Source organism: Triplophysa rosa, linkage group LG13 (assembly GCF_024868665.1).
Source record: "Triplophysa rosa linkage group LG13, Trosa_1v2, whole genome shotgun sequence".
NCBI lineage: Eukaryota > Metazoa > Chordata > Actinopteri > Cypriniformes > Nemacheilidae > Triplophysa > Triplophysa rosa.
The window spans coordinates 6,955,040-6,979,089 of NC_079902.1; the positions used below are offsets into that span (position 1 = coordinate 6,955,040).

The 24,050-nt window shown below is 36.7% G+C and overlaps 2 protein-coding genes across 8 annotated transcripts in view; both read left to right on the top strand.

The window, feature by feature from the left end:
• The first annotated feature begins 2,083 nt into the window (after positions 1-2,083).
• cxcl14 (chemokine (C-X-C motif) ligand 14) lies at positions 2,084-8,374 on the top strand. Its single transcript, XM_057350200.1, has 4 exons — positions 2,084-2,415; positions 3,226-3,331; positions 6,210-6,323; positions 7,192-8,374. The coding sequence occupies exons 1-4, from the start codon at positions 2,352-2,354 to the stop codon at positions 7,205-7,207; spliced, it is 300 nt and encodes a 99-aa protein (XP_057206183.1). The 5' UTR covers positions 2,084-2,351; the 3' UTR covers positions 7,208-8,374.
• A 1,608-nt stretch (positions 8,375-9,982) lies between these two features.
• Positions 9,983-24,050, top strand: part of fam13b (family with sequence similarity 13 member B) — a 62,145-nt gene continuing 48,077 nt past the window's right edge. For 6 of the 7 annotated variants that reach the window (XM_057349268.1, XM_057349261.1, XM_057349264.1 and 3 more), the window contains exon 1: positions 9,983-10,181. The gene's annotated coding sequence lies outside the window, so the exon portion shown is untranslated. The remainder of the gene's footprint in view (positions 10,182-24,050) is intronic. The other variant, XM_057349267.1, reaches the window with a different exon arrangement.

Consider the following 24,050-nt stretch of genomic DNA (forward strand, 5'->3'; position numbering starts at 1 on the left):
AATTTTATTTTTTACGTAAACTGTTCCTTTAAGCTACGCCTACAAATGGTCATTGCTTTAATAAAATACTATAGAAAATATTTGACTTTGTAAAATTTGAATGTAATCAAATACATATGCCAAGGCACCTGCGGGAGCTGACTTAAATTGCAAAAATGTCTGGGAAAAGCTAGTTTAGCATCATTTGTTGACAGATGAAGCTTGGTTTGTATTTTGCATGGCATGCAATGGCATGACATGGTTTGTAAGTGCTTAAAAATCCAATAAAGACATGGTTAAAGAACAATGTCCCTTGAAGTGGATGTTTCATTATTTGAATGGAACGTGATGTACTTTTCTTCTCAAATACATGTAATATGTTTGGTTAAAACCTTTAGTGCTTATTTATTTCATCCTTTTCGAAGCCGTCAGTAATCATCATTCTAACATTGCCAAGTTAGTCATACAAAACAAAATCGCTTGGTTCTTGATTTGACAGAACATAAACAACTGATAATGTGAGTTGATTTGGGTTAAATAGGGGCATTGATCAAATCTGACATCATTCATCTGCTGGGATAGAACGGAGGGCAGCTTGACATATGATTTGCATGCTTTTCACTCCTTCCAGACCTTTGGATCAGCCACAAACAGACATGACAGCGAGCGGGACGTGACTGCTGACAGCTGGGCTCTTGTCCATACACACAGTTACTCAGATGATTCGCTTCATGCCCTCCAATCATCCAGGCATGAGGAGGAAACCAGAAACAGTCTTCTCAGGGGTGTCATTTACAGCGCCAAACAATGTACGGTGAAGAAACAATAGGTAGATTATCCCTGTTTCATATCATATTCAACCCTGAAAAAGTAAATAGCTGTAATGACAATTTGAACACATATAGCAGGAGTTTCTTTGCTTTAACATCTACATGAAATGATGCCACACTACCCAAAATGAATGTTATTGAAATATTTATGGAAAGCGAAACGCAAGTCAGCAAATGTCTCTGTGCAGGTTCCCATACATCTGTTGTTGATATAAATGGCACAGAGATGCCTATTGAATAAACCTTTCTAATAAACAGAAACCCACAGGTCTGAGGTCAATGATTGTCTCTGCAACCTGCAATAGGCAAGATAAAATAGCATCTTGTAAATTTTAATTGTTTGAAATTGTTTGAATATTATTTATTTCTTTATTTACAAAGCGCTTTTCACAATTTTGCTTTGTTGCAAAGCAGATTTACGTACATTTAGGCAATAGTTACTGTTATATGGTACCTGGCAGTCCAACAATATTTCAACTGAATTCGTCGTAGATTCATTCTTACGTTCAATCCCGTGAAACGTGTTGTGAAATGAAAATACAGTAAAAACATGTCCTGGCATATGGTGTTTTGTTTCCAACTATTAAGGTAGCCTACTTCAAATATTTGATAGAATGCCAGTGATGACTGGAAATGAGGGTGGCTAATACTGTCAGATCTGAACAATTGTAAGCATGATGTAATTGCATAGGCTAAGTGCATTACATGAGCGCCTAGTCTGAATGAACTCACGTGACCTGAAAGCTTACTTGCCTATGATGAAACAGACACATAACAATATTTTTCTGTTTTACATGATGGACGTTCCAAAGCACTTCATTCATGAGTTTCTTTATAATGTACAGTAAGGTTTATTTATTTACATTTCTCAACGTAAATGTGTTTAGTGAATGAATTAAGCACGGTATTTCTCAAGCTTATGAGATTTGCTAAATCTACTATTCTAAAGACACGACTGTTCTTCCAAAGTGAACGATGTCCTCATCTTTGAAGACTAAAACTTAGATTAAATTACTCAATTCTTCCCAGAAAGTAGTTCGAAAGGTGAAAGCCAATGTAATGATATCCCCTGACAACGTACAAGCTCCACTAACAAACTTTTTAACTCAATTTCGTCTCTTTCTCTTGTTTTGGTCCGGACCGCGCTTTGGCACAAATATCTACTGCGTCGCAAAACCAAGTACGTTGCCTAACTAGAAAGCATCAAAAGCGTCTACGTTACGCAAACATGCTGTCTACGTAGGCAGCTCGCTAGGTTTCGAGTCAGGCACAGTTAATTCGTCGGTGGGTCGTGCATATCAATGAGGCGCAACAGAGCGTGTGTTTATAGACGCTCGCAGAGATCGAGAGCGCAGCGCGCAACGGTGACAGTACGCGTTGGAGAGCTCATTCATCCTGACATCAAAGAGACTGAAGGGGGAAAAGAGACATTGGTTATCCGGGTTTGTGGTATAATATTGACTGTTTAGAGATCTCGACTGTTGGATTGGAATATTGAAAACATACCGGAGGCTGCTGGAGCTTGTTGACAAACTGTTGGGGATGAATCGCTGTACAGCCGCTTTACTTTTGCTCGTCATTGCTGTTTATTCGCTCAGCACAGAGGGTAGGTGATGTTTGCCGTGTCTTTTCGTCTTTTGTTTGTTTTTGTTAATGTGGCATATATAGATGGAACGTGGCGCTGTTCGTCGCAAAAGATGCCCTTCGTCTTTTTTAGTGTTTATGTTACATTCAAGTCTGACTCTGGACTCAAAGCGAGGAGTTTGGAAATGTTTAGTGTTGCATTGAACAAACATTTATCCTCGCGCTATCAAATGTTTACAACTTTGCGCAGAATAACAGCGCCATGCTGGTCCAGCTGTCAAACACATCCTTCTCTCTTCTTCTCAGTCGATCTAGTTCATTCTTCAGTTGTTGGCCAGTGATAGTAAACAGCAGCTCTTTGTCTTTCACTCTGGATGAGTTCTTGTTGGCGTCTGTCCTGAGAGGCTGTTTAGAGATGATGCTGAATGGAACAGGAGAAGATTGATGAGGGATTAGATGTAGGTCACGCGTCTTTTCACCAGCTCACCTGCTTCATAGCCAGTGTGCTGGAAGAACCTAAAACCCCTAAATGCCAGTTTAATGAATCACCATCCCAGTGTCCTGCCTAGTTTGAAGATTTTGGACGACCTAATTAACTAAGTTTTGAGACTCTGTGTGGCAGTGAACAGGCATTTTTACACATTTACAAACTACTCATTTTTGGTGGATCACAGAAATCGGAATGATTCTAAAATCGACTAAATTTTCTTTTATTTACAAAGTAATTTTTTCTTTAGATTTTGATGTGAGATAGATGTTTCTTGACTGATTTGTGAGATTTGTCCATCTCTTGTGTGATTGACTAAACAATGGTTTTATATTTATTTCTCAGCATATAAGTGCAGATGCACAAGGAAAGGCCCGAAGATTCGATACAAAGATGTGCAAAAGTTGGAGATTAAGCCTAAACATCCATACTGCCAAGAAAAGATGATTTTGTAAGTCCTCCCTCATTTGCTAATATCTACACTTTGTGCTTGTATAGAAATGTGTAGAAATATTAATGATAGAAGTGAGGTAGATTTTGGAGCTGTGTTTAGTACACCCATCATACTGGATATTTGTTCAGTATAAGATATTCATACTCTATAAACAATGTTGTGGGACTGTGTTTGTAAGGAATGTTTTATGTCAATAGAAGATAATGTGTACAGTATTTACATGTAGATTCTGGAATGACAGAAAACTGATCTGTCCCTTAAATTGTACAAACTAACAACAATTGTGTTAATGCAGTCTATGCAAGGCATTCCAGACTGTTCGGAAGCAAAACTGTATAGCTTTTGTCAAAGAACATGACTATTAGTTTGCATATACAGTATCTGCATATACATATACTTTTATCAGAACATATATTTTAGTCATTTTATTTTCATTGCTTCAAACAATTCAAATGTCATTTCAAGTGCCAGCTGCCTCTGATACACGCTGGGAAAAAACAACAAGTCATAAACATGATCAGTCAGCTCAAACACATGTGCACCAGCTTAGCCAAGGTGATCTTATGGCCCTAATAAAGCTGTCTGCAGCACCGCCGTCTGATGGAGCACTTAATAAACCACCTAAACCAGTTAGGACCAGCATAGACTAGTTAATGTCCGTAAATGACCAGATTTGATTAGCTTGAACCAGCTGTCTTCAGCATCTAGATTTAGCTGGATTTTTCAGCAAGCTTGTGCAGATTTACATAAAAGATATTGGATAATGAAGATGCCTCATCATGTTTATGTTACCACAGTTCTGTTTATGAAACCCACACTGTAATGATATCAAAATCAAAAAATTGCATCAAAATTTGTCAGTTGACTCAGTTGAGGATTCATAAATGTATCAATTATTTTCCGTCTTTTTAACAAGCGTTTGTAAAATTTACCAAACTTTAGCTGAGCCAATTGAAACATTTAGTTGCATCAGTCTGATTTGGAGAGGTCAGATTTTTGTACAATATATGTATATAAGATCCAGACAGGCTCTCTGTTATAAAGCAAACTGCATTGGTAATACAAAGCCTTGATAGATGACATTACTCGACAGTACCATCTGCTGGTCATTTAGAAATAGCAGCTAAAGATTTCCACTTCTGTAGTGCTGACAATTTTAACATCAAGTTTTAAGTCATGCCTGGCAGGCAGTAAATTTACCAGTTAAGACCCAGAAATTCGTTTTTGTTCTTTAACATTTCGGAAAGAAATTGTAATCAAAACATATCCATTGTATTAAAAAGCACAAGCGTCCCAGTTTCAAGCAATATTTTGAGAAAGATTCTAGATATGATCCAATAAAGCCAATTATAAAATTGAATAAGTCAAGTTGTGGTTTGTTTATTTATTTATGTATTTACTTCAACATATGTTGACATATATGCATGTGACCCTGCACCACAAAACCAGTTGTAAGTCATTATTGAGTCAAAATTGAGATTTATACATCATCTGAACAAGTAAGCTTTCCATTGATGGATGGTTTGTTATGATAGTACAATATTTGGCTGAGAAATCTGGAATCTGAGGGTGTAAAAAATCCAAATGTTGAGAAAATCGCCTTTAAAGTTGTCCATCAGAGGCGCTGTAGCTGGCCGTTGCTAAGAAGAAACAGGTTTGTTTTAAAGCTCTCTATTGGCTTACGGCTGTAATGATGTTATGAAGAGTAGATGAACCTGAAAGCTGAATTGCTAAGCTTTACATAGACACCAAACTTGAGTGGGTAATTCCCAAAAAGTAAAGTTTTGTAGGCGTGTTTCCGGATGTTTTTGTTCACGATTATGCTGCATCCACTCACAAAAATAAAGTTTTTATATATTTTTTGCAAAATATCTTCATGGAACATGATCTTTACTTAATATGCTAATGATTTTTGGCATAAAAGAAAAATAGATCATTTCGACCTTTACAATGTATTGTTGGCTATTGCTGCAAATATACCCGTGAAACTTATGACTGGTTTTGTGGTCCAGGGTCACATTTCAGATCTTAAAATAAAATAAAATCATGGATAGATCTTGATTTTCTTGATTTTCTTAATTTGGGATCACTTTCACAAAAACAAACTCAGTCGACCCTGCTGAAAAAGTTACTTCTTTTCAGTGTATGTGTTCAGTCTGTGAGTTTAACATTCTAGCAGCTTCTCTAGTCACACAACAGCTCCTACTTCGTTTCTGAGCCCAAAAGAGAGTTTAAAGTCAACAAAATAGTTCTTTTGGCTGAACAGGTGGATAAAAGCAGCCTCTGGTCCAGTTCTGTAGTCCCTGTGAGTCTTAAATGTTTGGTGTAATGACATAATGCTGCATTACAGCCAGACTAATTTATACCTGCTGCGTGTGACCTCAACATGTACTTGAAGACATTACGAATGTTGCGTTAATTCTTTATAAATGAAATGCAGCATCAGAGCCTTTCAATTTGGTCTTGTTATGAATAAATATGTTATATTTTAGTTAATTATTTAAATAAGTACAATTTAAATAATCAAACATGAATCTCATAACATTACTAATGTTTACCAAAGCATTCTGTGCTCATGGTAAATCATTTTGTTCAAATCTCAACACAGAAGTATTCGTATTTGTCCCTTTGCACACTTTGACCAATGATTTAACTTAAAAGTTTTGAGTAATTTATTTAATATTGATTTAATATACAATACACAATACAATACAATTTTACCATTTGAAATCAAATGTAAAAATCCTAAATCATAGCCTGATGTGCATTTCTAGTATTGCTTAATTGATTATTGTTCATCTCAGCGCTTCACCTGTTCATTTCTTTACCTCTTATCCATTTGCTCATCTATGTCGTTCTCCCCGTGTGTTTGTAGTGTCACCATGGAGAATGTGTCCCGTTTCAAAGGTCAGGAATATTGCCTGCACCCCAGACTCCAGAGCACTAAGAACCTTGTCAAGTGGTTCAAAATCTGGAAGGACAAGCACAGGTGAGTGTTAGCAAAGGGCTAGCTTTGTAATATTTCATTCATTTTTATTTTTAGATCGCTAGATACAGCCGCGGAAAAAAAGAGACAATTCAAAATGTTCATTTAATCATAGTTTCTAAATGTATCGTGGCCATTCCAGTCCAGTGTCTGCTGAATTTCAACAAAATCAAACATCCAATGTGAGGTCATCCAATGTGAAAAGACTGACAGCATGACAAGACACAAAATTCAAGGTTATCACATAAAAAATAAATGTTGAACTTTTCCTAAATACATGTATAGATATTACTGTTGTATTTCTTAACAGTGAGAAGTGAGCTTGTTTTCTTTGCAGTATTTGAGGTCAGAAAAAAAACAGAGCATCTTTTCTGTTGTTTTGACCTGTTTCTCCAGTTTTCATTATCTGCAAATAGAAGCAGTATTTATGCTTTAAATTTGAGAGAAATATTGTTAGTAGTTCACAGAATGAAACCTGTATACCTGTACACACACCTATATATCGTAAATGTTAAAATCATAAAAATGGATTTTGAAATGCTCTCTTCATTTTTTTCAGCGGCTGTATATATATATATATGAGTGCCTCCTTATCAACCCGTTTTACTTCCATAACATAGTTTGCCATGCAACATGATATTCAAAGAAAGACTTGATCAAGAAATTCATTATATTGATTAAGTAGGCATTACCAGACCCACAGGGGGGTTTAATGAAAGGGTTTTTACATTATTAGAAAACATTGTTTTAACAATGTACTAGGATGTACATAGGGTCAATTCTGATTTCATGTTGACTTTATTCAATATAACAGATTGTCCTTATTAATAGACTGGCACGCTCTACCTCATATCTTCTTTTTCCTTTGTAGGGTGTACGAGGCTTAAACGTTATATAATATGCACAAGGCTGAATACATTGTGGGATGCACAACACTACCAGTGAACTGTGGATGACCAGAGGACCAAATTTTCGAGCGCAAAAATGCATACACCCAGACAAGCTTACCAGTCCATTTAATTTATATGAATGTATAATCATTTAGAGTCAAAAAGAATATAAGTATGAGCCAGATGTGTCAGTTTGGGCAGAGAAACGTTTCTGTGAATCAGAACCATCTGTAAGAAGTGATCATTTTTACAATGTTTTCTGAAGTGTCAGTCCTTGCTCTGGATTTATTGTGTTGTTGCGTACAAAGGGGTCCTGACACTTATATTAGGATATTGTCTGGATTGAAAACACACCGTGATATACTATCCACAAGTGTCAAAGTAGAAAAACTGTCAAATGGGTTTCTCTTATTTTTTGGCCTCTTGTAGATAAAGACAGATTTGTGATCTTAAAGTTCCCACCACACTAAAAGAACAGAAATACTGGAGATGTGTAAATAATATCTACAGAGATATGCCAACATTTAAATGCTAAACATGATTTTCCATAAGCATTTGGCTGTCAAAAGTCATTAGACCTTTAGCCATGCTCATGTGTGCCAGAGGACATTTATTTCACAGTTTTCAGTTGAGTACTATATGGTAAAAAGGTGATGCAATATGAAACAATATAAACCATTTCAATCATATTGTACCTTTACTCTATATCTACACACATTACTCCTCACCGGGCATACAGTATACTGCCACATTACAAGCACACAAGCCTGCAGTGAATCATGTGTTTAGCATGAAGCTTTTTATATAATACTGTCATTCCTATCAGCACATTATGAACTACGTGTGCGTCCTCTATGAGGTGTGCAGTTTTTGTAAGCTATTGTCACTCTTATTTTCTTGTCTCTTCTTGTACATCGAATTGTATGTACTGTATAAGCACACAACATATAGGTTCTTGTGTATAAACCACCTCGCCTAGTCTAGATTGTTCAGATTTTCTTAGTGAGGCCTATGTATTGTATGACAGAATTGTTGTTTTACTATTTAAATAATAAATCATAGAAATGGTTGAGTCTTTGTGTTTGGAGTGTCCTTCCAAACAGAACTTCAAATTCAAGAAGTGTAATCTTCTAAGCACAGCAATAAATATTTCAATAAGTCCAAGGTTGTGTTTTATTCTACTCTTAGCTTGTATCTCTGTATCTTTTCATTGTTATAATTCTGTACAAGTGTAGTCATCTTTTATAAAGCAGCATTAAGAGGGTACAGATGAGAAGTGAGAAAAAGCCACAATTCATTATGAAAATATGATATTTTATAATAATATTAAAATATAACTTAAACATTGAATAGCAAACGTTTATTTGTATTTATAGTATAAACAGGCAAATGTAGCTATAAGAATAAAAGGCAGTTATTTGCATTTGTTGCGAACAAACACAAGGTGGCGCTGCAGTTCAACATAAATGAGTATGGGGTATTGCGGTGTATGGGATTTTCCCGGGCTACTTTTAAACTTTCGCTGCGGGTTGTTTTTCTATTCCGCGGGTGAAGTGCGGAAGGACATTGTTTATCAGCTGACATTTTTATAGTACAATAAAGTTATTTAAGAAAACATAAGGCGTCTTATTACTGTACGTAATGTTCAAGAAGAAATCGTAATAATAATCGTGTAATGCATTGCAAGGGACTGTAAAATATGTATTTTAGGTATGGGAGTGACATAATTTGAGTTTTAGTAGGGCTTGGGTCATTGGGTTAGTTTTGATTGGCCAGTGGGCTGTATTTGTGACGCAGATCTGGCAACCCTGGTGACTCCAAAGCTTTTTGAAAAGGCTGTTTCGACTTCGTGACTTTAAGGTTTAAATAAGCATTGCATGGTTAGGCTTGTTTGTGTATAAATATTTGCGCATGTGCAGTTTATTGACTTGTACCTTAGCCCCAAAACTCTTTTATAAATGAAATTGAAGTAAAGTTAAAGTTCCTACAAAAAGAAAAGAAATACTGGAGATCTCCAATAGCCTATATACAGAGAGTTTACTGTGATATGCCAAAAAGAGAGCTTCAGGTTCTCATTGATCAATTGTGTCTTTCAAGTTATTTATAAAAGGATATTTTTGAGGTGGGAACTTCTGCATAAGAGTTATTACTTGGTAACACTTTTCAATATCATGGTATTTGTTAACAATTAGTTATTGCATGAGCTAATATTAACTAACAATACTTCTAAAGCATTTATTAATTGCAGTTCATGTTTGCTTCAGCATTTACAAATCAAACATTGTAGTTAATGCACCACGAACTAACAAGAATAATTGTGGGCCTATTCACTTTAACAAACGTCAAGGATTAATAAATGCTTGAAAACTATGTTGCTCATTGTTAGTTCATGTTACTTAATGCATTTACTACGTTACCGTTTCATTTACACCATCGTCTCATGTCATTTTCAGTTAAGATGACAAAAATATGCATAAGAAAAAGCTACATATCTTTATGTGGGCTATAGTCGAATCAACAGAAAATTTTGCAAAGTTGTGTGCGTGTACTCGAAGGAATGAGGAAAGATGCTGAGAGAGAGCGAGAGAGAGAGAGAGAGAGAGAGAGAGAGAGAGAGAGAGAGAGAGAGAGAGAGAGAGAGAGAGAGAGAGAGAGAGAGAGAGAGAGAGAGAGAGAGAGAGAGAGAGAGAGAGAGAGAGAGAGAGAGAGAGAGGGAGAGAGAGAGAGAGAGAGAGAGAGAGAGAGAGAGAGAGAGAGAGAGAGGCGGGGTCAGTATGTTTTTTGGCAGCGCTGTGGGTGTGTGACTATCATTCTGTGCTCCACCGAACCAACGGCTCGCATTACTAAAACTGGTCATGCCAGCCCGACATTGTAGCTACTTTCCGTATATCATCATTAATATCGCCTGAATTTGGAGCAAGGACTAATACAATTATTCGGTGTGGTGTCGTTTATCCTCTGACTTGACCCGGTAAGTGCGGATGCTTATTCGATGCAGTGACTTTAGCGGATGCTAGTTGTTGGATTAGCCAATGTCTTTTGCGTTTGGCTATCTTTTATTTATTACATGGTATTTATACTGCACGATATACTTATTTAATTCCTTATTGTCTGTATTAAACAACTATTACATGTTTTGTAGTAGATTTAAAGCCTTGACTGATGTGCGGCAGCGGCGATACAGTAGATGTTGACAGTGCTAAGCTATCGGGCTAACGCGATAACCCAGAAAAAAAAGGTTTTTAATCATTTCAAATTTTCTCCTTCGGTCGTGTTAACCTATTAACCACACAGATTCACCATGTATTACAAATGCAAACGAAGTAAATAACACATTTTAGTGTTTTTGTTAAAACCAGCTAATGCTGCTTAGTTGGTTGAATTGAATGACAGCTATGAAACTAAAAAAACTCCTGTAAAATGAATTAAACGTCTGTCCTTTTAATAGTTTTGGCTGTTATCTGAAATAAAGGGAAGCCGTCTTGGTCTTATGGGTCCCTAAAATAGCTTCAGTTTCGTTTAATTGGGATGTGAAACTTGAATCCTGCATAGAGACCGTGTCTGGAGCAGCAGCTGAGTGGCATTGAGATGTTTAATAATGTATTTATTTAACTGAATTGCTTCCCTGGTTTTGGTGATCTTTATGGTAATGAAAAAATAGAGCAGTTCTGTTGTGAATGGATGATAACATTCAACCGAGCGATTATGTATTTGTTAGTTTTAAACCTGATTCTTTAATCAACTTTGCATTCTTTACACACCTGTTATTTCCTCTATCTGCTTTTGAGCAAAAGGATCGTTTCAATAAATTGTCTTTTACGAGATTAGATCATTATTTGTTCCTATATTTGACCTGTTTTAACATGACAATTTCACTTTTGTGGTTTTGTAATGACAACTGTGGAGACATTCATTGCTTTATAATGGATTATTGTTGTATTACACACTGACCGTAAAAGAAAAGGGAATCCTGGTATCTTGTCGTGCAAGACCCTGTAATGGTCTTCTGATGATAATATAATGATTATACAGTATATTTGATGATGGTAATGTTATGACCTTGTAAGGCAGATAAGTTTTTCAAGTCTGTCTGTGCGAAATGGAAACATTAAGTTATTGACTGATGTCCCTTCTGTTGTCATAGACTGTAGTCATATACGATTGTTTTGTTGTACACAGAGGCCAAGCAAAACCAAAAGCATCACGTTTCCCGAAGAGTCCTGGGCAGGATGTCTGAAAGACTAGACAAACCTTTGTGTTCTTCTCACCAGCATGAATCGGCCCTCTCACACAGCTTCCCAAAACAAAAAAGTGGGCACTAGAATAATGTGTATCCCTCTACAATTGTTTTTTAGCCCCAGTAAGTAACCGTGTCAGGGCTGTACGTTAACTTTTATTGCACATAGCACTGGTGCTACAGAGGTTTAAAATGTTGTAGCGCACAGGCAAAAAATTTGTAGCACAAGTATAAAACGTCTGTTGTCCTCTTTAAAAAAACACAAGTGCAGTTTATCACACGAATCGGTAGGTTATTGTCAAAGGACATTAATGTTACATACAGATGGATAAATTACAAAAGTAATATTTGTCCACATAAAAACACTGTAGTTGACATACAATACTATAGTATTTATTATAGTCAACTGCAGTAAAAGTCCTAGATACTATAGTATTTTTTAATCTTACCATAGTATACTACAGTTTTGCAACAGTTTATCAATTTACTACAAGGGTACTACAATTATCTATAGCAAATACTATAGTATACTACAGATTTTTTTTCATATGAGTGTTAAGGTTAACGGGACTTTTATTTTGACGGGTCGTCACAAAGGCGTTTGAGTTTCAGTGTGGTTGACTGCTTTACTCAAACTATGAAATGCTTGCTAAATAAACTCTCAGAGAAACTCATGTGTTCATCCTCATGTCCTCATACAGTGAGCTGTCCACTGTCACGCGTGTAGTATGTTCAACTGTGCAGCTCATTCACTCACACACGCAGAACAGCCAGATGACATAATGTAAACAGCAGGATTCCGCGTCCGCATCTTCAGTAGTTATATGGACTTGATGCTGCCGGAAAACAAGTTTCACTCGCAAATAGACTAAAAGGACGTAAATTAGACATAAATTAACGAAATTTATTCTTCACACAGTCACCGATTTTTTTGTAGCTCGTGCAACATATGTGTCGCAATGTACAGCCCTGGTGGTGCATATGGCAATAAGGTGACCTGGTTTTTGCTGAATATGTGTCTTCCTGAGATTATAGCTAAAGCCAGCTGTCCTTAAGGAGATTTCACTGCTTCTGCTAGGATGTGATGCAGACCTCCTCTGTATGTGACAGACTCCTTAGATTTATCCAACAGCCTGTCATGAAAACAGTTGGAGCACCATATGGGTAGAATGTGGTGAACTGCTTTCATTCAGTTCTCTATTGATTCCGAAGTTGCGCTACACTTTTTCATTGTCCGTCATTTTGAAGGACAGTCTCGTAAAAAATCTGTCATAATCTATTTTTTTACCCGTCACTATGGTGCAAGGTGATGTTACGTGCTAATTAGCATATTTGTAATGAAAGGTTCCACGTGACATTTTCTTCGCAGTCTGATGTAGTTTTAAGTAGGCTTGCATTTAAATGTGCCATTGTTTTGTGTGTATGGTCATTCAATAAATAAAGGAATAAGTAGAGATGGGCACAAAAATGTTTCCTCCCGTTTGTCGCGCCCCACCTGTCATGTCTGTATTCCCCACCAGTGCGGTCCGCCCCACACTTAGAAACTGAGAAGCGCAGGTCTAATGCCTTGTTTATACGACGTCCCTGACTCCGCACATGAGTCTCCGCTGATCCCGCGTGGATTTTGCTGAATGGATGAAGCGTTTAGGAGTAATAAATGGGAAACATACGCGTTCCTTCGCGATCGTGTTCAGGGCAGGGGTATCTTTGGTCGGCGTCCTCAATCCACTTTTCAACGGAATCGCGATGATCATCATGATCTTGTCTGTCGTCTAAAACAAGAGGTGTGTACAAGTTTTGCTAGCGAATTAGACAGAGCAGCTTGTTTGTGTGAAGTGTGTTTGTCCTTGTGCTTGTTTATGTGACATTAATCGATGGCGCACCGCTTATTTACTTAGTTTTAGTCTATTTTGCGATTGAAACTCGTTTCCCGGCTGCATTGAGTTCACATATATCTAGAGCCCTATGATTTCCGTGATGCGGACGCGGAATCCTGCTATTTAAATCTGTCATCTGCCGGTTCTGCGTGTCGCTCATGGATTTGTATGTGTCTCACTGTATGAGGACAGAAACACATGAACATCATGTCCAGAGTTGCCCTGAGAGTTTATTTCAGGTGCATTGAACTGTTTTCACTGTTTGAGAAAAACTATCGTCACTGAACTACACACACTGAAACTCAAGCGTCTTCACGACAACCCGTCAAAATAAAACACAGGTTAACCTAAACGCTCGAATGAAAAAATACTGTATAGTTCTATAGTATTTGATATAGCAAATTGTGGTATTCTTGTTAGGGCTGTGACGGTGGCAGTTTTTTACCACCGCGATGGTAATGGACAAATCGACTTGGGAAATATATAGTATTTATATAAACAATATTTATATTATTATATTTGCGTGTAGCAACCACATGACGAGTGGAAGAGAAATATAGACCTTATTTAAATACTTGAAATTGTTAAATAGTTAAATACTTGAAATTTAAATATGATATCTGAAATAAATGAGGATGAAACATCCGTCCATGTTTAATGCGCAAATCCATCAGTGAAACGGCACACTACAGCATATAAAACATTTAAATAAACATCAATAAATAATGAAAACTTAAATGATATAAGAAAGTTAAATATTAAATAAAAAAGCTCTTCAGTGCAGTGCAGTTGCAGTGACAACTTCAGTCAGTCGCGTATTAACCCTTACAGTCTTTGACAATTCCATTTGAAACAAACTGTTTAAACCTACCTTGGCTTTCCTATTCAGATTGCCATAAAAACGTTTCTTTTTCCTACTCATTGGTGGAAAACTAACATGTTGACATTGTCCAGATTAAAATGTTTACAGCTGCAATAAATGCGCTTTCAGAAGAGCGCAAACGAATAGATGTCTCTCCGCAACCGCGGCAAAACCTGCGCGCGCTCCGACACTAAGCAAGCGGGTCATAGCCGGTTTTGATTTTATGTAACTGTTAATTTTACAACAAGATCCATTGCAGAACCCGCAGAATAACCTGGGCTTTGCCGGGCAGGCCCGCGCTCGAACGCACCAACAGAAACATATGCCAACAATTTCTGTGTCAATGTAAAATATTATAAATGAAACCATCTACAACTGAAATGCTAGCAATCCTGATCGCAACTAACATTTTTATTACACTTATATTTGTCACAGTGATGTGAACTACCGCCGGTGGCAGCTCACCACCGTCATGGCACTTTACCACTGTGGTGGTGTGGTTGTCACGGCCACCGTCACAGCCCTAATTCTTGTTGTAAATTGATAAACTGTACTATTCTTTAATATTTACTAGGGCTGTGCAAAAATATCGATACATGTAACTATCACAATCATTTCTTTTCCGATAGTGCATCGATAGTGATACCTCTACCATGAATACATTTTTTAAAATCATGTCATATACATACGGCCAAAAGTAAGTGGAAGCGAGCATGGCTAAAAATATAAGAACGCTTCGAGCTCTGAGAGCTGATGTGTGGGTGTGCTTTGGTTTTAAAAATAAGTAATGGAGTAATGAGTTATGTAAAATAAATGCTGTTTGTAAGCTTCGCAAGTCATGACTAGGGCTGTCACGATTGTGAAATTTTGCTGACGATTAATTGTCTAGTAAATCATTGCGATTATGACGATTAATTGTCTCTTTTAGGGCTTTGGCGATTAATTGCCTGTTTTAGAGCTTTGGCATTTAATTCTCATACATTTTTGATTCAGCTTTGAAATGACCATATTGTTCTGAATATAAAAAATATGTTTTTTTTTCTTGGAAATACATTGGAAAATATTGGTTTATCATATATTTTAGGTTTAGGCTTTTAACTGTCAATAATACAACTTCCATATACTTGTAAATTAAGTAATTTGATCAGGAGTGAAGCCACCATTGATATGCTATCAGTCATAGAATTGCTTCTAGTTTGTTTTTTTCTCACTTACAAGATACAATTAAATTTTACTTCTATGTTAATGAAATTTTGGTAGACTTGTTTTCACACTGAGATTATCTTAAATAATATTAAATTGTACTGCAGGTTATTTTTATGGTATATGCTTTAGTTTTTATTGTGTTGTGGTGGTACATTTTACAAGTATCACAATGCTTTAGTTACAATCAATACACTAAAATATGCAATATGCAGGCACTACAGCTCCCCCTAGTGTCTTCTATAGAGATGTGAAATAATTGCGATGATCTGAAACCATCGCGATGAGGCCAAACAATCGCGATGAGACGATTATTTAATAATCGTGACAGCCCTAGTCATGACCCAACAAGTCACTTGGCTACTGCAGTGCATTAGACAAAAAGTTTATTCCAAAAAGTAACAATGACATTTATTGTGCTTTCACGGATGTGACAGCAGCACATTTACAGCACGGATGAACCAGGGGTTTTATACTGCCCATGTTCATTGTTTTAACTGTAATGCACCACAACAGCCAAGTGACCCACCTTATTCCCCTGTGCTACCCACTTGAGGGGCGCAATCCACAGTTTGAGAACCCAAACCTCTGATCTAAAGTTCCATGCATCGCACATCATGGCCATTCAGCAGAGGTAAGGCAGGGTTTTTCCTGCATAGAGAAATTGGAGGTGGCCGCCTCCTTCAAATGTCATGCCGCCTCAGGCTCTCGCCAAAATTATGTTGCGAGTCTTGACAAGAAATGCTGCGTGCATTTAACAGACTGTCATTTGTAACTGCAGTTGCGACATTACGCCATGGTGGAGGCGCTGGTTTGTTATCAGCACACTGAGGCGCTAAAAAGTGTTGCAGAACAAGAGCCAGCCTGTGTTTCACGGCTGTTTGTTTTGCATGCAAGTATGTTTAATTTCTTGAAATTTATTAAATTAACATGCCGCATTAACATGTAATGTCTTTAGCTGTGCAGTTGAATCAGTGTATACTGTACACAGCGAGTTCGCCAGTATGAACGCACATTGCGTTCAGAACGACTCGCACACGAATGACTCATTTGAACCGATTCATTTAAACTATTGAACTTTTCAGTCACTAGCGAATATAAGAGATCCTTTAATCATTAAAGTGAACCACAGAGAATGCAAGATGTGAATGAGCTTAGCTCATTTAGAAAGACTGGTTAATTCAGTTGGCTATTGTGGGCTGGATAGTTAGTTGAAATGATAAAAAAAGCTTTATTTGATTAAAAAAACTCTGTATACTACAGTATTTTTATGTGGACAAATATATTACTATTGTATAGTAAAAAATAGACAACACAGAACAATAAAAAATGGGTAAACTAAAAATGATATAGCCCTAATTGATCCATTTGTATACAACATTAATGTCCTTTGTCTTTAACCAGTCTATTTACGTATGTGATGATTTGCATTTGTGTTTTTTAAAGATGATAACATACGTTTTATACCTGTACAACTGTTTGGCCTATACTACAAAACTTTAAACCTCTGTATCACCACTGCTATGTGCAAAACAGGTCATGTACACCCCTGTATTTCAATTCAGATCGTGGATCGAGATTCTTTGTTATGAAGATCGTGAAATGCTTTTTTGGGAAGATCGCCCAGCCCTACTTGCGATCACTTCAAATGAAAGGAAATGATTGAATGCTACCACTCAACAAAAAGGGTAATTACAAACTGCCCTCATTGTAATCTGTCAAAATGACGTACGGCCATCAGATTTTTTCGTCACTGGTAAAAAGAATCCATCAATGACAGAGAATTTTCGGTTAACGCGACCTCTGTCGATTGTTCATTTTTGTCCCACGACATTGGCATGAGTATAATAAAAACAATAGTCAAAATAATGCATTAGCTTTGGATCACTGTAAAGAAATATTTGCGTTTTGTAAATTAGTCTGATACTGGGGTCTGATTCTCACATGGACCTCAAACTTAGAGTCCTTGGTCATGTTGCATAAGAGTCACCTGTCTGTTGATGGCCACCTTATTTGTATTTGTATTACTCAATATTTGCACATTTAACCAACAGAAAGTTTATCCAAAATAAAAACGCCTGAGACAGCCATTGGCGCTAAGAGCTCTAGATCAACACACAACTTTTTTCTTGGTTTGTTTATCAGTTAAAATGGAAAGGTTTCTATTAACAAGTTAATCTTGTTTTTTTAATGTTCTTTTGAACTCTGCTTATCAACAATGTCCAAGCATTGTGATCACATGTTTCTACATTCTTTGTTGGATAAGAATGAGTCTGTGGAACAATGGAGGGTTTTTTTTAGATCTAACAGCACATTGTTCTGTTTTGACATGTGGAAAGCTGGTGCATCAACATTGACTGCAATAGTAAATAATTGTTAATAACAAATAACATAGTATTGTAAAAAACAGAAATGTTTCTCTGTTTTATTTTTCTATTATAATGCCATTTATTACAACAAAACTCACCAATAGTTTTAGTGGGGGTGAAATAAAAAACAATGCAACATATTTTGGTGCATCGCTTTCTCTATTTTCCCAGTTATGATGTGTACGCTTAATGAAGTTGTTTTCCTAAGTAGTTAACCTCGCGTCTCTTCAGTATGCTGTCAGCAGATGATAAGCTAAATTTTCTGTTTCTCTTGTTTGCATCCTAATGATCAGAGCTGAGGTTTGTGTTGCCAGGGACCACCACATTGTAAGAGTGGCATTTTGCTTCATGCTTCAATGTTCAGTGGGTTAGTATAGCCATTTGGAAATTTCCATTCACCACAGAGGGAGGTAGGACGTTCTAAATCGATAATGTCAAGGGCAAGGGCAAGCTCAAGTTCTTCTTCTAAGTGTCAGACCTGATCAGTTGTGTGGTTATTTATTTATGAATAATTTGGGCTTTTCTTCTTTCTGTTTACTTGTTTAGTTAAGAATATGTCAAGTATAAGCTTTTGTTCTTGAAAACGACATGGCATTTTTTAAGTCAGATGACCACATGGGACAACTTGGGAAAAGTCTTGGTCTCATATAACTTGTGTAGGGATGTAACGATTCACTCAGCTCACGATGCGATGCGATTCACGATTCTGATCTCACGATGCGATTTATTCACGATTTACTCACGATTTATTTTGAAAAAATGAGTTGAAACAAATTAGAAATGAACAACGTCCCTTGCATTATTTCTTAAATGCTTCACGTTTCTTTGTATGATAAAATAATGTTTTATTTCAAATAACAAAACTAAACTGCAATTTTATAACAAATTAATAATAGAAAAAGTCTCTTTAATATAAACAAACTAATACTGTCTGTGCTTTTCTTGGATTTTTTTGCATTTAAGAAATATCAGCATCCACGTTTAGGTTTGCAGTGAAAATAGCGGCCCCTGCTGTTCAAAAAATGTATTGCGATTCAGTTCAAGCCTCAACCGATTTGAATCGTCGCTCATTATAACCGATTTTCAACCGGCTCACGGTGAATCGTTACATCCCTAGATATGACCCATGGCAATTTGTTTTTAGTATATTATTATTTAGGGTGTGTGATTTATTTTGAACCATGCATTTTATAACATGTTTTTGCAAATATCTTTAACGGTGATTATGAAAAGGGTTTTTGCTGCGTAAGTCAAATATTTTTTTGCTAACTGATTACCATACAGAGGTTCATTACAAATACCATGGTTAAACTATGGTTACTATAGTAATACTATTCAGGGCTGTACAGTGCGACATATATGAAAAATCGGTCTGTGCTACGAATACCAGTGTTGGGAGTAATGCGTTACAAAAGTAATGCATTACAGTAACATATTACTTTTTGCTGTAACGCAGTAGTGTAAGGCATTACTAATCAATTTTCAGTAATATTTTACTCGGTACATGTTCAGTAATGCTTGCGTTACAACAAACTTTTCACCCGAGAGACATTAACAAATCAAAAATCCCACAAGTAAGTTCTATTTCCTGTTCATGAATAGATGCGTGTGGTGTCATTCATCTCCCTCTGGCTGGTGGAACTTTGTATTTTGTATTGTAACGCGGCATGATTTCAGCCTCTGAGCTCGAGGTCCGAGGCGATTGGCCCCGCCCGGTTCGCTGTAAGTGCCAGTGTTGCCAGGGTCGCGATTTTCTCGCACAATTGGGCTATTTTGAAAATGCAGTTGCGGGAAAAATTATGGAGCCGCGGGTTGCAGGTTTTTGGGCTACTTTCATAATGTAATATTGAAATATACATATAATTATTAGGGCTGTCACGATTATGAAATTTGGCTGACGATTAATTGTCTAATAAATCATTGCGATTATGACGATTAATTGTCTGTTTTAGAGCTTTGACTTTTAATTCTCACACATTTTTTATTCAGATTGTTCTGAATATAAAGACTATGTTCTTTTTCTTGGAAATACATAGGAAAAAATTGGGTCATCATACTTGAGGTTTAGGCTTTTACCTGTCAATAATACATTCGCCAAATACTTGTAAAATAAGTAAATTGATCAGGAGTGAATTGAAGCCACCATTAAAATGCTATCAGTCATAGAAAAGCTGCTAATCTGTTTTTCTCTCACTTGCAAGACTACAATAAAAGTTTACTTCTATGTTAATGAGATTTTGGTAGACTGGTTTTCACACTGAAATAATATTAAATTGTACTGCAGGTTATTTTTATGGTATATGCTTTAGTTTTTTTTTTAAGTGATTGTGTTGTGGTGGTACATTTTACAAGTATTACCATGCTTTAGTAACAATATATACAATAAAATATACAATATGCAGATTCACTACAGCTCCCCCTAGTGTCTTCTATAGAGATGTGCAATAATTGCGATGATCTGAAACCATCGCGATGAGGTTAAACAATCGCGATGAGACGATTATTTAATAATCGTGACAGCCCTAATAATTATACTTATTCATTATACATGCTGTCTGTTTTAAAATAATGCACATATAATGTAGCCTAGAAGGCTCTCTTTAAATGAACTTAATCTGTTGATATATTACATTTTCTGCCCATATTTAATACAACTATGGTGAGCATTTAGTTGTAGCTGGAGGGTAAACAAAAATAACAGTAAACACTATAACATCTTTCTAGCAATGTTAGTGTCCATGCTCATTTCACATTCACTTTAATTGTGGATTTGTTGTGTATTTCTTTATTATTTAATAACTATTTTTTTTTATTGAACATACTTTTCTTGAATGTCATCCACCAGTGTTTCGTGACTCTTTTTTAAAAGTATCGATTTAGGCACCGGTACCGTTTTAAAAGTATCGATTTGGCACCGGTATCGATAAAAATCCAAACGATACCCAACCCTATTCATGTGTGAGGTTAACTAATGGCGCGCTGCAACTAACGATTATTTTGATAATTGATTAGTTGGACGATTATTTTTTCGATTAATCGGATAAAAGTTTAATTAGATCTTTTGCTTATAATAACTAAATCAGAGATGGGAAAAGTATACACAACTGAACTCATTTGCCTTCTCCCAAAATGTTGTGGATGTCTCTCTAATTAACACACCAATCTGGGTTGATTCAGGTGTGTCATATTAGAAGCAGCCGACAATCTCTCCCAAACTGGGAGGGAGAGGACGGTTGGCCAAGGAAGTTTTTTTTTTTGTGGCATGAAAAGGCATGCAGCATTTGTCATTCAAATGTAATGAAGTACAGTAGCACACACGGTGCGGACAGAGGCAGGGCAAAAGACTAGAGGAGTTATTGTGTTTTCCTGTTGAATAAAGCCAGTTCAGAATATTGTAGTAGGCCTAATCAGCTTGGCGTCAAAGCCGAAAACCTCCGATATGAAAACAAAGGAGTGTGTGAACAAGACGCTCTACTCTTTTAAAACGGAGGTGTCGAAAACAGCAACACAACTGATTAAAAAAAAGCTGCATCGCATTTGGAGCTCGAGAGAGGTCTTACAGACAGTTAAGTTAAATATGACATGTCACATGAATGAATATACCTTAGACGAATTCCAATCAGTGTTTTTGTTTCTTTGAAGTGCACTTCACGAATGGAACACCACTCAAAAAGTAGTTCCAGATAAAGAGACATTGTTTTTCAAAGGGCCACATTATGACATACAATCATGTATCTTGTAACGTAAATCAACCAATTATAATTAAAGATGGGAAGTGTCTGTTTTATTTCTTTTAAATATTTACACTCCAGTTATTATTTACAGTCCAATTTCAATGTCCAAATATTCTATTAAAAGGTCTTTGTTCTTTAAAAGGGTGTACTTGCATTATTATATTATCATTACAGAATCAGTGGCATAAAATATTTATAAAATGACAATAATATCGACTATCACAATTAATTCTGATGTAATCGCCAAACAAAAAGTTGCAATCGCGACAGACCTAGTGCTATGTGCAAACAAAGTTAACGTACAGCCCTGAATACCATGGTAAATTTGTAGTTCCTGTGGTTTTACTACACATCAAACAAACTATGGTTCATTTTCACAAGGCTAAAGTGTCATGCTTTGCCTAAAGTACATGAAGAACGCTCAGATCTTGTCTGACCTTGACATCCTTCTAATTGCACAAAAGTTTTTTTTTAAAGACATCCCTAAAGAAATACAGAGTTATTTTCATTTTTATCATTGGCATTTGAGATTTGGCCTGTAAGTGAGCTGAAAATCTCTTTACGAGATCTCATACTCCAAAGAATGTTCTGGAATGTTTGAAGCAGTTCTTTGTGTATCTAACATGTTGATGTTCATCTGTTTATTGTCCACATTTACCAACTCATCCTATGACATCAAGCGAGCGGTAACCATAGTGAGACAGCTCAGCTTTACAAACAGCATCACCAAGGAGATGCAGAGAGATTTGGCTGTTGAAAATTCCAGCATATACTCTTGTTGTGTGTTCTCCAGAGCTCGGAAAACTGAGAAGTGTATATTGGCCATACTGTTTTTTGTTAACAGTTGGAACTCTGTATAATTAAGACGAAATGGCTTTGTCGTGAAAAATGGAAAAATGTGGAAAAAACGCAAAGCATGTCAATGCCATGGCATGTTTTTTGTTTTGAACGTCTCCAACAATGGTGAGCATTGTTATTAAAAGGTCATCACGCCTGATATGTGGGATTAGAAACATATCTGATGTCCATTGGCCGTAAACTACGACATCTGTTAGTGTTCAATTCATACATTCCTCTCGCTTTTAGAGACATTTTGTTCATGTTCCCCCATGCCCATTGTGGTGCCCAAAGTGTTAGAGACTTGCATTTTTTGGCAGGCAAAAATGTTTTTAACATTTCAAGTCATTTGAGTAAGTGATAGTTTATGTAATGGAAAAGATGTAATGAATTGCAACAGTGTGTTTTGAAAGATTTAGAAAAAATGTCCAATGTCGTGTAATAATCGCATGCTGGCTATTAACCAACCATGTATCTCATGTTCATTTAGGCCAGTGGTTCTCAACTCTGGCCCGCGAGATCCATTTTCCTGCCGAGTTTAGCCCCAACTCTGATAAAACACCTGAAGAGGCTAATCAGTGAATGCAAAGCGCTCACACTTTGTCTTGAACGTTCACGTTCAGGCTCTTCGGCATTTCTTTACATAATACGCTTTATTAAGGTGTATACTGCATCTTAATGAATTAAGCCACATTTAGCTTTTTGGAATGTCGCAGGAACCCAAGTTTGTCCGCACCGCCGGAAAACTGAGCTCTGTGTCCCGCACACAATGAAGCCGATGCGGCTGCCTTTAGAAGCGTACAGATGGCAGAGGGATGCAGTGCATGTGCTCAACAGATCTGGCAAAAGTAGGACAAATAAACATTTAAACATGCTCAACTCAACTCAACTTTATTTATAAGGCGCTTTTACAATTTTCATTGTTACAAAGCAGCTGTACATGAGACATATTGACTATAAGCAAAATAATTAAAGTTGTACCTGCAAAAACAAGGAAGACTATTCCAAAGTTTAGGCGCTAGATAGGAAAAGGATCTACCACCTGCACTTGATTTTGAAATTCTAGGTATTACCAACTGACAGGACGCCTGAGAGCGTAATGCACGTGAAGGACTGTAATACAAAAGGAGTTCATTCAAGTACTGAGGAGCTAAACCATGTAAGGCTTTATAGGTAATAAGCAAGATTTTAAAGTTAACGCGATGCTTTATAGGTAACCAGTGCAAGGTTGACAGAACCGGGCTAATATGTTCATACTTTTTTGTACGTGTAAGAACTCGAGCTGCCGCGTTTTGGACCAATTGGAGTTTTTGTAATAAGCCTGCAGGGCAACCACCTAACAGTGCATTACAGTAATCTAGTCTTGATGTCATGAATGCATGAATTAACTTCTCTGCATCTGAGATTGACAGCATATGACGTAGTTTAGATATATTCTTAAAATGGAAAAACGCAATTTTACAGGTGTTGGCGACGTGGCTCTCAAATGACAGATTACTATCGAATAGAACGCCAAGATTCTTTGCTGACGACGAGGGTTTTATGGAACATCCGTCAATAGTTAAACAGTATTCTTGGTTGTTACTTATAGCAGTTTTCGGTCCAATAAGTAACACTTCCGTTTTGTCCGAGTTCAGTAATAAAAAGTTGTTACTCATCCAGTTTTTTATATCGACTATGCATTCCATTATTCGATGGAACTGCTGTGTTTCATGAGGCTT

Coding starts and splice junctions, on each gene's coding strand:
- cxcl14 (XM_057350200.1), top strand. CDS start 2,352: ATGAATCGCTGTACAGCCGCTTTACTTTTGCTCGTCATTGCTGTTTAT. Junction 2,416..3,225: donor TTATTCGCTCAGCACAGAGG/GTAGGTGATGTT, acceptor TTTATTTCTCAG/CATATAAGTGCAGATGCACA. Junction 3,332..6,209: donor TGCCAAGAAAAGATGATTTT/GTAAGTCCTCCC, acceptor GTGTGTTTGTAG/TGTCACCATGGAGAATGTGT.